The sequence below is a fragment of the Trichoplax adhaerens genome, genomic scaffold, assembly GCF_000150275.1.
Source record: "Trichoplax adhaerens TRIADscaffold_4 genomic scaffold, whole genome shotgun sequence".
Classification (NCBI taxonomy): domain Eukaryota; kingdom Metazoa; phylum Placozoa; class Uniplacotomia; order Trichoplacea; family Trichoplacidae; genus Trichoplax; species Trichoplax adhaerens.
The window spans coordinates 4,536,562-4,555,115 of NW_002060946.1; the positions used below are offsets into that span (position 1 = coordinate 4,536,562).

An 18,554-nucleotide genomic window follows, 5' to 3' on the forward strand; every position below is an offset into this window, starting at 1 on the left:
TTTAGGGGCCGAAAATGAATCCTGGACTTTCCATCTGATCTCGTACAACGGCATTCATGACTACGATACCTAGAAAGTCTACCTGACTTTATTCCGTTCATATTTCTACCCTTTATAAAATAACATTGGTGACGGAAAATGGATAATAAACTTTCCATTTCTTAATAGTATCTGGCTTAATTTCAAAGGTGTTCAAATCCTTGACAGCTACGTAACCTGCACTACGACACTATAATACTACAGAATATATTTGACAAGATAACTCTACCCGACTTTATTCAACTAAAATGATGGACAACTGTACAGCAAGTACTACCTTAATACAATCTATTCTTCATTAAAATATATCATAAGGAGAAGGGCTTGTGCTAATAACTCCTGTTTAAATCTCGAACACGAAATCGATAATAGATCCACTCCATCATACGTCATAATTACCGATATAGAAAGACGCGAAATCAACACTCATGGCATGACCACAAACTCTTAAAATAACTTTATTACCCTTAAATTGTTTTTCCCAAAATAATATCATATTACCGTATAGTGTACAATATACTGTACACTCATATGACATCGTAGAAGAGCATAAAAATATATGTGTAGATAGATGTGCTTATATCCGTCATAAACTAGACTAGCATTAGTCACGTAAGAAATCGCGATCAATTGCATCGTACCCTTAGGATACTACAGACAATTGCATCTGCATTTCCTCCTAGGGTAGTACAGCGAATTAAATAGACGTAATTATAGGTATAAAATCAGCTGGAGGCAACTGCACAAACCTGTCATCCAACAGACATTGCTCTATTAGTAAATGAGAAATTAAGATTGATTTCATTAAATTACAAAAAAAAAAGTAGATTATGCACTTATAAGCTAGACGCGTATTTTTGAAGTTATCCGATATGAAAAAAAAGATGGTAGTAGCCATTAACAATTTAAATTGGATTGGTATGCAAAAATTATACACCTTTGCACCATTGAAGGGGAAAACATTATAAAATATCCCCTGTTGTAATGAATTATAAAAAATAAAAATGGAACCATTTACCTACAACAAGGCATTCCATTTACTCCCACTAAACTAACTATTAATCGTTTAACTTGATATGGAGTTGAGAAATAATTAAGGAATATCGATATTTTTTAGACGGTACCTATCAGTTAGTTAAAATTTGCTCCAATTCCTTAATTACACAAGACCAATAATATATACTGGATGCATTGGTGTCTGTATGTACGAGTACGTAATAGCTACGTAGTGTGTACATTTCTACAGTTTACAGCATGAAGACACTTAAATAACAAATAATATATCGATATGATTTTAACAACAAAAATTTCAATAAGGCTATGAAACATTATTGGCGGATAGTTTAATCAATGAATATAATATTCAAAAGTAGCATGATGTAAGAGGTCAGTAAAAATAATATTTGTCCTCTACTAATGATAATATTCGTCAACAAAGTTGAAATTATCCGGTTCAGGAGGAATAGGTGGGGGCAGCTTTGGTAATTTGACATTTTCTATCTCTAACAGTCGAAGTCTGATATCCATTTTGATCAGCGTGTTAAAATCATTATCAGCTTCCGCACTCGTCATCTAATTTTTGCCATCAATGAAGTAAAATAAGCTTGTTTAAAATCGAAAAGGATAATATTCTTGTCCAAGTCATTAAAATGAGAATTGATATTCAATTTGCATTTTTATGTAGCTTTCAGTTATTACAATCTATCTATATAAGGAATAATTAGCGTAATCTTTACAAATTTACTTACTTCTTTGCCTAGCAAACATAGAATGCCGTCGCACCATATGGAGTGCTACAATTTGAAAGTAACGAAGCTTGGTATTAGAAATAGAGAGCACTTTCAATAACTGTCTAATGCTTTAAATGCTTCCAGTTTAATAACTACTCGCATGTATCTATATTTTAGCAGTATCTGTGCAAAAGTGAATAGCCATTATAAGAAGGGTTACTAGTTCTAGTATATTCATATCCCTATGCTTATTTCACTCTATTTATTGAAATAGTGCATACATAATCAAATCGAAACTGCAAGAACATATAAGACGTGATCTTAAAATTGATTATCCTAATGCTGTATGATGGCTATTGATTAATTTATATTCGATTTAAACTTTACAGTTGTAGAACTTACTGTCGCTTCTCCATTACAAGCTAAATTAAGCTCCTGAATATGATTATCTTCATCTTTATAGTAAATATTCAATTGATAGGCCGACTAAAAGATCAGGATAATTTTATTCCCACAGATGTTAGAGGTAATAGCGATAAGCAGATCATAACTTTAAAAATTGGCTTCGTAAAAGTGTAAATTTTGAAGCAACATCGAAAAGACAATTAAGTGAAAACTCACTTTTGGGCCTCTTCCTTTTTGAGCTTCATTATCAGTTTTAACTTCAGTTATATCTGTTACAGGGACTAATTAATATTATCATAGGTTAAAGATAATAGTAGTGAATAATGGAATCGATTATAGTAATAAGATTAAATAACGAGTTTAAAATAGTTATAGTATGTACTTTTCTTGGACATTTCATCTAATTGCGGAATATTAGAGTCTTCTAATTCTTTATAGTGTAGAACTTTGTAATTTGGAGAAAGACGCATAGCAAGATATCCTCTCTCTGAAACATGGTTATGAAGTTTGAAATAAGCGCGATGATTATAGTTTAAATTAATGACACTAACGTCATGCTATGACCGTATTAGCTTAATCATGATTGAGTAGACGTACCCTTTTTAAGTGCTTTAACAAATAATTCTCCTTTGACTAACTGATTTAAACGCTGCAGATTGGTATAAAAAGATGCATTTTAATTAGTTAAAATATTTATTTCAAGGTCTGAAAATATTTACAACAAGTCTAATTCTCACGAGATTAGAATCGATCATATTTACCTGCTGCTTTATTAAAGCTTTAATTTTAGGTGTCAAGCGTCCAGTTAATTCTCTAAAGGTGATGAAAGACAGAAGCGAAATTTAGCGCTTAAACTTAACAACTACAGAGCAGAGATAAGTAATTTCTGAATTACTTGATAACTTTCTCTTTGCAGTTCTTTTCTATCGTATCTTGAATATCAGAGTGTAATAGCTTCAGTATTTGGTTAAAGTTCAATCGTGATATTGTAATCTGTAGTAAGGCAATTTAAAAATTCCAATTCAGAGAATATATTTTCAGGATGATAGATATCGCTCAAACCAGGTTAAAAGAATAATACCTTAAAGATATCAATTGTAGTTGGATTATCACGCAAACTTCTTGTAATTTGCTCTTGAACGATATTTAAAACCTATCACAGTCATATTGAGCCGAGGTTAGTATAAAAATAGCGATGGAATACATATTCATAACTTGAATATAACAGAAATAGAGTCAAGCAAAGGTTAATTTAAATGAGGTAGAGCATATCATAAAGCATGTTTTCAATAAATAAGGCTCAAAAGTTTTTAAAAACCTTGTTAAAATCTTCAGAAGTAGCATGCATTTCTTTCCATGTCTTGCTCCAAATTTGAATACAGACGCAAAATAATTCCTCGAAAACCGTATCGGAATCGAAAAATACTTCGATGTAGGAATCATTCTCATTTAAGGAAAATGCTATGTGATTAATAACAGATTTCATTAAAGATAGAATCAATCAGTAACCAATGGCTTAAAGTAGAGATATCATAATATAAAACTGTAGCCGCTGGGTACTTATAAACTAAACTAGTAAGAATAAATAATGACTAAATCCATTTGAGTGATATACTTTTGCACGCGTAATAAATTTAAAGTCATTCAAATTGTACTTATATTGCAATATCGGCAAATTACTGTAGCACTTATGAATATGCGTATATAAATCGGCTACGCTACGCAATTATTTTTTAGTAATTTTGTTGTAAGATATATTACCGAGTACCTAGCACAATATTTTTAATTAAAAAGCTCTGTAGTAGAACAAAGTCTTTTATTATCAAAGATTATGATTTTCAGTCTCTTTCTATTATTACGTTCCGGTTATTAGAGTATTAGCCAATCTTACATGCATCTCCAATTTTTAGTAGATTGCATAATAACTTTGTCAGTGCAATACTTGATTTCATGAATGGACAAGCTTGACTATCATTACATCCACAATTTTCCAAAATAAACTACAAAAAGAAACCAGTAAAAGAGTTACACATGATGCAAGACTAAAAATGCTAGAATCTGATCATTTCATAATAATAAATTAGTAATATGGTATACATCAATTAATCATCAAGAAGAAGAATCGTGTACTACTTTCTCTTAAAAATATGCCTGCTTATAGATTTGTACCTTCCTAAAATTGTCGTTTTGTTTATTGGAGAAGAAAATCATATTATCTAAAGCCAAGAGACCAGATGGTTCATCGTTCAAGTCAAGTGTGGGATCTCTTGGATTCTGGGATAAAGCGATTAACAATTAGGTTAATTTAAAACTAAACCGTAATATCATTTTTTACTTAGATGTGACACAGTTTACGCTAGTATTAAAGGTTGAGTGAGTGGAATTGTTAATGATCATTAAGAGTAGGGGAAGTAAGAATCCTTTTCTTCTAACATACTCATAAGACGGATAAATTAGCCATATCATAAATTATTCTCTGCACAAGGTATAATTAAATGGTTATAATTATAGCAATAAGTCTACATTGGAAACATTAGCGTAATATTTTCACTTTTTAATCGGATAATATACATCAAATATCCTTGTAAAAGACTCATTTCGAATTATAATTAAAGATTAATGTCTTCAGATAGTAATAAAAACAACTTTATTCTGGTATAAGTTACTTATTAACATGAATTCTATTTACATGCGGTCCAGGAGCAGTCACCGATACTGCAAATAATTGGCAATAAATTAACTCTGTCTATAACAGAATATATCTTAAGTAGGATTCCTTACCATACTGCCTAAGATCTTGAAATCCGTTTCGTTATTCATTTCAATCTCTTCATCAGCGCCAGCAACAGCATAGACACCTGCTTCGCGAACTGTTTTTCGTAGCTGATCCAGTTTACTCTTTACCTACGGAAATTAGCAGTAAAAGAATCATCAAATGAGGACATGAAATGTTTCCTATCAAAATATAAATATTTTCCGCATGGATAATCAGTAAAGCTACTATACTAGGTCTAAATTTATTAATACGATCCATACGGATAGTTGTTATGTTGACTTTTTAATACACATTTCAACTCAATTTCATCTGATATATCGCGAAAATCAATCTAGTTATTAGCTCAGACCTTATCAGGTGTTATTGAAGATAATGACATGCGTCCAATTAGAGTATTCAACATCAAATGCTGGAAAGCAAGTAACTGTTGAGACTTTCTTTTCTTGGAATCGCTTTGCCTTAATTCCCTTATACCACCACTTCGACGGATAACATTCTTTAAAGGGTAATAATAATGAAAAGAATAATACCCTTAGTTAATAATTATATACTTAAAAGGATTCTGAAATGAATTGGCTATTAAATTCTCAACGATTTTGTTTGCCTACCTTGACAATTGTATCCCGAATGTCTTCTTTATAGATAATTTCTCTGGTTGCCTGCGATATAACATATTGGTGTTATTATAAGGTACTAAAAATGCCTTCCTTCTAAGACATGTAGTCAATTAAATAAATGCATGAAAATTCTATATGCATCTTATACATTTCTGAGGCTTGCAAATAAATATTACCGGTACTAAACATGTAATTGCTACTGTGAAATAAGCTTTTTAAAATTGATTCCTTTTTGAGGATTATGATAATTAATCGTAATATAAAGTAATAGTATAAAAAATATGAATTGGCTTTCAAATATCCACGTAAGTTATGCTGTTAATAAATTCAATCTGTCAGTCTGTTAAGTTTAGGAAAGTAGATCATCTACATATACCGGTACTAAACTTAAATGGAAATTTCAAAGCATACGAATATTAATGACTACTTAGAGAGATTTAACCTTCCAGCTACTTCTGTCAACTTTTCCTTTTAAGAGAGCAACAATCAGAGCCAATGAACTACTCTGGATATCATCATCAGTCCTATAAAACGAAAAGAAAACTCATCTTACGTAATTGGGAAGTAATCTACAGAATATCTCAATAATCCATGATATCAACCTTTTACTTTTTAGTATGAATATTAATAATTTCCGTTCCATCTCTTACGTATATAAAATTAATTTTAAGCATTTCAATTGGCAATCATTCTTACCACTCTAAGCAACGATTTAATAACCCATATGATACTTTTTCGCTAATTTCTTTATATAAATCAGGGCTATATCGATTTCCAAAAAGCAATTAATGCAATTCATAGACATGGATAAGTATATAAAGCATAATATTAATGCTTACTATTTCGATACACCATCATGAAAAAATTCCAATGATTGCACCACGCTTTTTACAGCTATTGGTGAATTTTTAGCAGCTTGCTCAATATAGGTTACACACTACAAATATAATTATATTTAAGCTAGACATCAAAACAGAATCATCCATGATCATAAAAACGAGTTTATCGAGCAAAATATATCATTACTTTATCAATGATTTTATGGATTGCTTTATCATTCCAATTAATTTTTCCAAGTTGCCATAAACCTCGAACACACTGGAGGAAAGAAGCAAAGCAATCTTGCTGACTATTGTACAATAATAAGAATTAGAATTTTTTGTTAAGTCTTGATTATAAGGAAAATATTTACTTAGTTACTGTTGAATTGCTGTACTATAGGGTCAAAGTTTATCATGGCTAAGTGTGTAGCTAACACTGGAAATTAATAGACTCAGCGGTAATCATATTTTGATCTTAGTTTAAGGACAGCAAATATCATTTATTAATTAATATTGTAATATACGCGTAGATGATATTCACCTAGGTAGATAGTGATTTAGTATGGTACTTGAAAATATAGTTAAGCTATTGAATTACTTTCATAGTCAATTTTCAACTTCAATTATATTTAGATGATTAATAACTTACATTGATTCTTCCAATCTTTGCAGAAATATTGTTAGACCTCCACGTTTTGTAAATTCATCAGCAAATTTAGATCGCTTTAAAATGATATGAGTATATAATCTATTAATCATTTAATATTATACTTGACAAATAATGAACGTGTAATATCTAAATAGGTTGTCAAACTTGATTTGAAAAGATTTATGTTGATAATTTCTTCAATTTATAAAGTTACTGTCACCATAAACTGTAGTATCCAAAAATGCCATTTTACTTACGCCAGCGTAAATTGCCAATCGATTAATATTTGCTACAGTTCCAGACAAGTCTACTAATCCGTTAAAGATCTCTTCAGCAATTACATCCTGTAATAATGGATTATATCCAAATCGGTTTATTTAAGATGTTATCAGACATTGGGTTATTCCTGATTGGATTTGATGTTGTAGTAGTAAACTAGTAATCAGTTTCTATTGATGAATTAACATACCGATGATTTGTGTAAATGAAGTTTATCACCATGTTCTAAATCTTTTGAGCTCTAATAAGTTGAAAAAAGACTCTAAGCTATTCATTATCACGCAATTACTTTAAATATAAGTTTGAGTAGGTTTTGTTACGAAATCAAACTAACCTCATTAGTTAACAACCTTCCATCACTGGCATAGTGGATAGCATAGCGTGATTCACCGACTAAATTATACCTTGATCATTAAATGGAGACATGATTAGTTTTTCATGCCGAATGGATGTATATTTTACCTTTAATTTTTGAAGTTTGTTAAGAGAATGTTTATATGTCGTAAGGTAAAACAGAGTTTATCGACAATTTTTTTTATTTTTAGTTCTAAAAGAAATGGTAAGTATTTATATATTTAATATTGAAATGGTTAACCAATTTGAATTGATGTCATTTATACATGAAATGCAAAGATTTTGCGATGGCAAGATTATGCAAAGTTTTACTTGACACTTGTATGAAAGAGATCGTAAATATTTACACATTCGATGTTAAGACAGCCAGTCCATTTAGATTGATCTGATTTGGGCGTGCAATACAATTATCCTGAGATATAAGGATTATGAGTATAAAGCTTTATACGATACTTGTATGGAAGAAATCGTCAGTATTTGTACATTCAAGATTTAGTTAGTTAACCCATTTCGTTTAAACTAATTTATAGGTGAAATATGATTATTCCGTGATGGTGAGATTATTTGAAGCTGTATGTGATACCAGTAAAGAAAAATTGTTAATATTTGTTCATCCAATCTTAGAACAGTTAACTAGTTTTGTTTAATCTAATTTTATACCTGTAATGCGATTATCTCGTGACGTCCAGATTTTTAAAAGTTTATGTAAAGCCAGAGTAAAAGAAATGCTAATTATTTATTTATATACTTAATATTGAGACAAGTAGCTAATTTAGTTTAACCTAATTTGTATAAGAAAGGGTTATAAATTGGAGAACTACAAGGGCGGAAATTGATGGTTGCCAATGCTATGAGAAAATCATACATCATCTTTGAAACTGGAATACTGCAATATACAAAATCAATTTCCTGTAGCATAGCAGTAAAAGCGATAGTAGTAAGAGTTAAAGGCCAATACTCATATGTTAGCAGGAATCGATTTCTCTGAAAAAGTATTAACAAGAATGATGCTCCCTTTCATGAATATGGGAGTATACTTGTATGACAATATTTTGAACTAGTCAGGAAAGTGGAAAATTTGCAGCTGATCTAGCTAAAGGCCAACACTGATATGGTAGCAGAAACTATCTCCCTAGAAAAAGTATTTTCATGAATGATATTGCCGCTTATGAATATGGCAGTATGCGATAATATTTTAAACTTGTCAGGTAAAAGTAAAACTAACAGTTAATCTAGTCAAGCTCAAGATAAATCGAGTGGGATAAAATAGCAGATAACTATCTATCTCTTGGAAAGAGCATTGTCATAGATGATATTGCCTTTCATGAACATAGCAGCATACGAGAATATTTGAACTTGTCAGGAAAGCGAAAAGCCAACAATTAATTCAGTCAAACTCAAGATAATTTTAGTAGAATGAAGATTCAGTGGAATTATTTCCGTTTTTAATGGACTTACCTTTCACAATAAATCTTGATATTTTGTTCAACTGTCTTATCCTATAGTGATATTGAAGATTACTTTTAATTTATTTTAATACCGCGGGAATACTAAAAATATAACATAACGCGTATAGACAGATAGGATATATCTGCTCAAATGTTCTTCCTACAATAGTCTTCAATTTATCGTGTATGAGATTTGGGAAACTTATTAACAGTAGAGATAAATGGAGCTGCTCAAGTGTTTTATCCTAAGATGTTTCAATATTATTACATAATTTTTAATTTACTTTTAAGTACAATCTCTGAGTTATACTAATGATCTCTAATAAAAAAAAGTAATTGAGGAAAATGATGGCGTATCTGCTTAGCGCATAACCTTTGGTAATTTTCTAACGCTAAAGAATATTTCTCACTTGCAGTGATTATGCATTGATATAGTCTTAAGATCAGCATATACTTATCAAGATATATAAGCGTATTAAAAGAGCAAAGAGGAGTGGGATACATCCTTGTCACGGCTGTATCTGTAATTTATTCTCAAATGTTGTAGGATTACTTTCTACAGGACTTGCACTCGCTTTAAACGATAAAAATAGAGTAAAGCACGTATGAAATATTGAAGTGGTTAAGACAAACATGATCTATCTTCTCAACTGTGATATCCTAGAGTGATTTTCAAACATATTACAATAATCTTCACTTATCACTTCTTAAGGTTATAGAAGTGGACATCAAAACTGCAGAGGGAGACGAGACAAATGAGATCAAAGATGTGACGGAAATAAATCACGGAAGTACTTTGCGGTTGGGGTCAAAATAACTAAAAGCCAGTTTCTATTGATGGTGGGAAACTGATACAATGTAGTAAAACGACGGGAATGTTTAATTAATGGAATGAAAAAGGGCTAAAATAGAATCAGATCATAAAGGAAGATATAAAGTAGTGCTTTATTGAAGGGATATAAATGGATTAAGCGGAAACATCTTGTCGTAAACGGCTGCAACAAACGATGGAGTGATTGAAGAAAATAGAGGTAAAATAGAGTGATTAATTTACCTTGAAATACTTTATCAATTCCATTTCTGGTTTCTCGTTTTCATATATCTGAATCCAGACAACGTCTTGAGTCGAACTTTGAATTGGTGTACCACTTGGCGTAGTCATCGTTAACTAAAATAAATTACTAGACAAACGAGATGGAAAGTAAAGACCATGAAAATTCCGATATAAATACATCATAATCGTATAGAGAGAGATAGTATGCAGTCTAATTTAAGGGGTGGTCCCATTATAAGCTTAGTCTATCAACATTGGCTTAGCCATGTCTAAAATATCGGTGGACTAGATCTACTCTAGTATAGATAGAAATAATCTGTTGGTTAGTGAATCTATTTACAATTGTCTTTTACACTATACGTATTATGGATTAATTCAATATCGCCTTGAACGATCTGCCATATCGATTGTTAGCTTATTGAACCATCGAGCTGTCGAAATCTCTTTCCAAGATTAATACAGCTAATTAATGGCGTTGATCACCCGATTAAAGATAGCGATCACAATGTAGTCTATTTTTCACCATCTTGTATTGAATTCAGTGTATCAATAAAAGAAATTTTTGGATAAGATAGGATAATCTTTACGACAAAGATTGTTTCATTTATCCAAGAAATTGATTATTCAACTACTGTAAGAGAAACGAGGCTTGACTAGGTGGTCAAGGAGAATATATATATACAGAAAAAGATCTCTATTTTATCTAGAACTTACCGCAAATTCTCAAAGTAGACTGATATTTTAAAGTAGGGCTTTGCCAATTTAACAATTAGGAAATAAAATTGCGCTAGATAGCTGATTTAAAGGATTACAAACAGTCAAGAGGAATTTCCAATATGGACGTAGAAGACTCATGAACTGGGTAATTAAGCAACATGCACACTAGAAGCCAATGCAGTATGAGAAAATTGAGTACTTTTATATTATAAGTATGGCCATCTATTGTACTTTACCCTAGGTTGAATAGTTTAACTAAAAGTAATTAAAAGAATCTAAATATAGTCTGGATATGAATATATGAATATTAATGAAGTACTCGAAAGGGATAGGACTAGGCATACACTCTTCTATACTTGCCAAAAGCCTTTAGCCTACTATACAGATCGGTCTTATATTTACAAATATTGCAGTAGAACAAATAACTTGTCTCTACCTCTATGGTGTTATTCGATCAAAATGCATTCTAGTTATTTCGCTCAGCGATATTGACGGCAGTCCTTGCAAAGATATTAGTAATTCATTATGGCATTAATATTAAGGATTGATAAATAAATTATGTTAAATCTGCTGGTACTTGTATAATCTTTGGTGTCAGATAATCCTAGTGGTGGCGTAGCCTAGTTATTGAAACCTACGATGGCCTTGAAAAGCTACTAGGAATCCATTATTGAATTAATATACAGAAGATTCGTGTTAAGGATTGTCTATACTATGAGCGTTTTTGATAGTCGTTGGTCTTAGCTAGTTCAAGTAGTCTAGTTAATTAATTAAATGTACAGTACTGTAGCCTTGAAAAGTAATTCAGTATTGCACTAATGAAAATAGCAAAATTATGTTGGATTTGCAGGTATAACCTTTGGTGCCTAATAATTCGTGTAGTAGTACAGCCTAGCTATTGAAATCTACAATGGCCTTGAAAAATGGCTAATACTCCATTACTGCATTGATATACAGAAGATATTATTAAATCCACGATGGCGCTTGCAAAGTTGCGGTACTATTAATCAATGGAGGAAGACGTTATGTACTATCTAGCCTATTCTTTCTTGGATCTTCTGGTATACGTAATCATCTTTATTAGTCTCAATTAATTCACACAGTATAGCAATTTTAAATCGACCCTTGAAAAATTGCCAGCAATTCAATATTCCATTGATATACAGTAGGTAATCACGTTTGTCTAACAAATAGAGTAATGCTTAATTTGCATAGCCTTTGATCGGCAAATTCGTCTAGTCTAGCTATTTAAAAGCCTACGATCGGCCTTGAAGTATTACTAGCAATCCTTTATTACATTGATGAACAGATTATCTAACAAACAGGGTTTGATCTGCAAGTATAACACTGAAATCCTGCTGACCTCTTCAAATCCATAACGTCTGTAAAAAGTTACCAGCTATCAACCGTTGCATTAATAAAGTAACTGAGGATTGTCTGCAATGACGAGCAATTGAGTGTGTAATCGATCATTTTGCCCGAGCTCCAGCAAGATTGCATCGCCATTGATAGACGGGCTTTTTAAGGCTTTTAGATGAGAATTAGAGTTGGATTCTTTGCACCGATAAATCTATTACTGCTGTGCAAGACTACCGAGTAATACTATTCTTATTCTATTTTATTGGCGTGTGTAGGCTATAAAAAATGAATTTTTCTAATCTCATCTGCAGAGATGGATTGAACTCGGTATGCAGGCTATTTTTTTTTTTTTTTTGCATGGATAAATAAATCTAATACTGCAGTACACTGCAGACTTTTGAATAATTTATTGCTATTCTTATTCTATTTTATCAGTGTGTGTATGTGTGCATCGCACCGCACCATCTTGCAATTTGATATCAAGGAGTTATTGAATATTTCATTTTACAAAATTGCGGGAATGGATTTGAAATACTATCAGAAATGGCAAGAGTAGTTGTTCATATTCAATTTTGAAAATCCCTCGATGTTAAGCTTAGTACCTACGGTACTTTAGCATCCTAATCCTTAAATAAACGCGGTAGTAACTGGGTATTCAAAAGAGAATGAAAGGGATTGCTAATACTGCATTGAAAGCCATTTTCTCTGCCTGTAAATACAGAAACATTGGATATTCCATTTTCCACAAGTAGCCATCTCCCCATAGCGCTATCAAAGTACGGATAAAGTCGTCAGATAGGCACACTTTGAGACCTGTCGTTGATCATTATTTAATGAGTTTCCTCTATTCATTTTTTTTCATTCTTTTCCTTGCTCTGGACCTTATTTCACAATAGTATGTTTGAGTAGTGTTACTGCTATTGAGACCAGTCAGCATGGTAAGCATATTACTGTAGTTGTGGAGCTTTAGCTTAATCTGCTCAACATGCAAAACACTATAACTACTCCGATTTCAATCATCTGAGGAAGTAATCCCTCGACGAGTTGGCTTTGCTTGCTTTTGATCAAGTCTAATCAGTGAATAATAGGAAAAGAAATTCATCGTAAACAGTGCCGATGGCTAACCACAGCTGCAATGATGAGGTAGTTACTCCATCTTTAATTCATGCTCGGGACTATGGCGATTTGTAGCGACACTAGTTAAAGATATAAACCACGATCATGGATTCTTTATGACTGCTAAACTAGCTATTTATGTTTTTATATCGAACCCATTCCATATGGCTAATATTAAACTATTGAGTATAAGGACAACGCGCATGTTGTGTAGAGTTGGTTAGAATCGTCAAGTTTTCTGAGTATCGGTGGAAAATGGAAAAAATTAGAAACTAATTGCGTAATGAAAAAATCGCTGCTTTGACGATAATGACTATGCACTTAAGTCCTCGACGTGGTTAATTATCAATAATATTTAATGAATTAATCGATGAGCGTCATAAGCCAGCTACTATTCCTCCTACTAGTTCAACATTGCCGTCTTTTCAACTATTTTGTTTATTATTGTTGAGTGTTGTTATAATAAACGATGATTAATAAATTATTTACAGTTTAACGCAATTTTAACTTGCGTTGATTATTCCATTTGATCGTCGAATGAACTAAACTTGAGATCGTTTCCTAGGAATAAAAAATTGATGAGAAACAAGTCTCAGGTATTGAATATTCTCGAGCAGTTAATCAGGTAATCATAAATTGATTTATTAATTAATAGAACTGGTCATTCAATATTGATGAAAACTGTGAAGTATTTATTTAAGCTTTCGACCCTACTTATGACCGTAAAAGTATTGCCTTCTACTACACCTGACATGTCTGCCTGGGTTCTTTACTATTGTGTACTTGTAGTTGCAAAAGTATTTCCTTGTACTACACTTGAGCTGAAATTTAAAAATTGTTACAGTAATATACAGTTCAATTAGAAGATACAGGACAGCAATGTAATCATTGATGGCATTCCTCGCTAGTCTGCAGTATTTACTTGCTGTAGCTGCAAAAGTATTTCCGTGTACTGCACTCCAATCCAAATTTTTAAGGTTTTTATTCTAGAATTCATTTGCAGGATGAGGGGAGCAGCCATTGATGATATTCCTCGCTAATCCATTTACTATACTAGTAAGCTGCAAAAGCGTTTCCTTCCACTTCACTTGAATCCAATTTTTTGGAGATTTTATTCTGGAATTCATTTGCAAGGCAAGCAATATAGTCCTGGATGATATAAGACCGAGGCAAGCTATGCAGTCATGGATAAAATTTCTGGCTAATCTATTTACTGTACTAGTTAGTAGCTGCAAAAGCATTTCCTTGTACTACTACCTTAGAATCAAAATCGCTGAGCTTTCATTCCAGACTTCAATAATTATATAATTCATTACAAGACTGAGATGAGCAACGCATTCATGGATGACATCCTTCGCTAACCTATTTGCTGTACTGTAGCTTTAAAAGCATTCCCTTCTATGACGCTTGATTAAAAATCTTTGAAATGTTTACTTGTAATTTGGATTGCAGTCATGGAGGATATTTCTTTTCTTCTATTACAGTTGAATGAAAATCTTCCAGTTGTACTGTATTACTGCACAAAATTCAACCAGGCGATATACGTTAGTACACCAATGGAATAATTGATGACAACATGCTTCGCTTGCTTATCAACATTAATTTTACTCCCACTACTTATTTGTAGCCATTCAAGTTAACAGAGTTTAGGACATTATCTATGAACAATAAAGAATTTGTCTGGCCCGTTTTCCAATAGCAATCTATTAAGATCCTTTAAAAACATTCCAATACAGTTCATCAACTTTCATCACAAGATAGAATAACAATAATAATTAATCGTCATGATTGACTAGCAGCAATCAGTCCAGATTGAACTCCATTGGCTAGTCAATTAGACCAAATTAATGCAATCAGCCTGTCCTGATAGACAGTATTCTATGTCAAAAAGACAAAAATATACATTGTTAAAGATATCAATAATGGTATGATAAGTGAAGAGTTTGCCTATCTATTATTTTGACCAAATCAATAGCATGGCTAGTGCCAAGAAGAAAGACAGAAAAATAATATCAATAAAACTGATACAATAGCTTATTCATTGTTCAACGACGATTATGCTGATTTCTTCAATAGTATCCATGTTCAATTAGCCGACGATATCAATCCAATTTGCATACACTAGCTATCCTTTCAATCGCTTTCCGCCCTGTCCATTTGATGTGTTGTAAAATGCAATCTATCTAACGTTAGATAAGATATTGCAAACGATGATCAAATAATTTTACCAATCTCCTTCATCATCAACAATGTTTTGATTGTTATATTATTGTCTCGATCAGGAGCCGATCAAGTTGGATAGAGAACTTGCTATTGGCCTAGAGTAAATTACATCCAAAATCCCCGCTGGACTGGATGGAATGAGTCAAATGTAAGTCCATTGTCCAATGGTAAAAGTTATCTTAACATTTCTCGTCCAGATCAGTTTGAAAAGTCGACAAGAGAAGTAAAAACAATCTAGCAAAAGGAGAAGAATATAGAAAAAGAGGTAGAGAGAGTAAGTAAAAGTCAAATTACCTCGACCATTTCTCATTATTTCTCGTATACGACATGAATGAATTCATCATCGTTGACTTGGAAATAAATAAATGGGATTCTTTATCTATTCTTGACTAGAGATAATCGTATTAAAAAGTTTTCTGGCCTGGATGATTTCTTCCTTGGCTGATAGTGCATGATTTATGGACCATCTTCTTCTTGACTTTTCTACTCCTATACGACCGATTAACCCTTGAATCATTTCCAACATGGCAAACGAAATAGAATATAGTTACGTTAAGCGATTTCCAACAACGGAATTTTCCGGCGTCATCAACAAATTAGTAAACTATTCATTGCCATTTCAACGCTATTTCTCAAAGAAAAAGGCAGAAAAACGTACTCTAAATATCAGTGTTCGAGCTTTAACTATTTCATGTTGTCGTATACAAGGAAAAGAAGAGTTACTTAGTAAGTTCAATCAAACTTTCCGAGAAGTAAAGTAAGGATTTTTAGCTTGTGTGTTCTATTCGCCTTTAATATCTTTCGCAATAATTGATTTTTTCTATAATGGTACATGATATTTTTTAAATCTGGCTAGGACAAATGCCTTTTAATAACTTTTACATACGAGAATGTGTTAAGTTTCTTGTTCTAAAGAGTTAGATCGTATTACTTTTGGCCTTCTCAGTCTAGATTTGAGGATGTTATTTAGCATAAGAATAGGGGAACATAGATATATCGATCCCGAGATATTTCTTTAAAATCATGATTAGGGCAAAAATACACTTCAACAACCACTTTCTATTCGAGTATATGTTTTAAGTTCCTTATTATGAAAGGTTAGATCTTTTACTTTTAGCCAACTCAAGCTAGATTAGATGGCGTTATTCAGTATAGGAATAGGAAATGTTATCGGACGTAATATATGGATCACAGGATGATCTACATCGAGCATAAATTTCCTCCTATGATTACGATTGCAGTTCTTTAATTGAGGAGATGGAGAGTTTGACGTATCGAAGACTTGATTAATCTCTAAACTAATTAATTATTAACTCTAGTTGTTTGAGTGCCGTAACAATATGAAGGAAGCAGACTTTGTAAATCCATTATGAAATTACTGTTCTTATGTACATACAGAATTCTACTGTCAACCTCTTCTCACGCGTTCACTCTCAGCAAAAATTTATAATTTACTTTACTGTTAATTGCAGCACTAGCAAGCAATTCTAATATAGAAAATACATATGGAAATCAAATCATGACATCCAAGCCAAATGATTTTGCAATACAGTGCAAATAGAAAACTCTCAATTTACAAATAACAACAGCTCCCAATTCAGTAAATCATAAGCTACCCTATAAATAGTAAAGAACACTTATAACAATCATTCATTAATTGCCAAAAATAGGACGCTGCTGAGCCTCATTTTCCTGTCGATTACTGTAAATCACGTCGGCAAAGTGAACTTTGAAGACCATGCTTATCATTTTTTTTGTAGATATAATAAAGTACGGATATACTCGTATATATCAATATCGTTAAAATGAGCTGGCTTAGCATATCTTACGCGATTAACCTCTAATTATAATCAATGTAGTACTTGCTCAGTAAACTTAATTAAAATATGATATTTTAGAGCATTCGCAACAGCTCTCACTCATTATTATCTAAAAATTGAAAATAGTCTGTATCATACACGTATGCAGTGTCTGCTCTTCGAATTATATAGAGGCTAACACATGTAGATCAACTTTATTATTTTTCTAAGGTAAAATCTTTACCGTTAACACTTGTCGACTGCAATAGTATATACCTTTCATAGACTAGTTCAACGATTAAAAAATGAACGTTTAAATCTAATCTGTCATTTTAACTACCTGAATTTAGGCCATAGTAAATAAATTAAAATAAGGTACGCAAATACGTAGCTACGTGTATATACATTTTCTTAGTTTTACGAGTATAAAATTCATATCTTGGTGTTGTCAAATTTATGAAAATAACAGATTCTTTTGATGATAAAGTTAAATGGATTTAAAGATCTCGCTATTGCTGAAAAGTTTACTACTGTACGTATATTTAAAAATTTTAAAGTTATGCAGCATTTCAGAGTTTCCAATGTATAAATAATGCTAATAATATCTCCTTTATTCTAGTATAGCCTAGATGGCTATAGTTTGGGGGGGGGGGGTAATTACGAACCTATTTTGAAGAATTAGTCAAACTTGTACTATAAATTTGTGGCACAGTCCTTTAAAGTCATAGTGCATGGTATACAAAATAGACACTAGTAAAATAACGTAGTTGACAAGGCACGATATCTTATAAGAATGTTGAAGGGAGAATTTTGTCTAGGAACATTTTAAAAAGGCCTACTTTTGACTAACTAGGCGCCTGTACTTATTTAAACTGTATTTTTATATCAATAAAATGTCGATATTAATGGATGATTTACATCCTTTGTAACTACTTTAGTCGATATATCCAGTATCCGTGAAGTTCGTCAAACAAATCGGTCTCGAGACTTTGATAAGCACCTTGACGATGTCAAGCTAATGAATGATAAGCGATTTTTGGTAATATTATATGGACATGAATTTAAATTAAAGACATTGAGCCTTGTTGGTACGTTCAGTAATCCGAAAGGAAACCCTTAATTTACTAATTTTAATCTGAAAATCGAAGCTAACCGCTTTTATATCAAA

General features: G+C 32.0%; 1 protein-coding gene across 1 annotated transcript; it reads right to left on the reverse strand.

Annotated features, from left to right (window-relative positions):
- Positions 1-1,452: 1,452 nt before the first annotated feature.
- TRIADDRAFT_55703 (uncharacterized protein) lies at positions 1,453-10,280 on the reverse strand (the record flags this gene model as incomplete). Its single annotated transcript, XM_002112018.1, has 25 exons — positions 1,453-1,611; positions 1,788-1,832; positions 2,172-2,255; positions 2,391-2,455; positions 2,557-2,661; positions 2,772-2,823; positions 2,936-2,987; positions 3,070-3,167; positions 3,256-3,327; positions 3,493-3,635; positions 4,066-4,174; positions 4,344-4,448; positions 4,956-5,078; positions 5,300-5,446; positions 5,559-5,609; positions 6,010-6,091; positions 6,264-6,329; positions 6,407-6,504; positions 6,594-6,696; positions 7,038-7,111; positions 7,295-7,381; positions 7,507-7,557; positions 7,651-7,720; positions 9,129-9,169; positions 10,173-10,280. 25 exons carry the CDS (start codon positions 10,278-10,280, stop codon positions 1,453-1,455), a joined length of 2,190 nt encoding a protein of 729 aa, XP_002112054.1.
- Between the last annotated feature and the right edge of the window lie 8,274 nt (positions 10,281-18,554).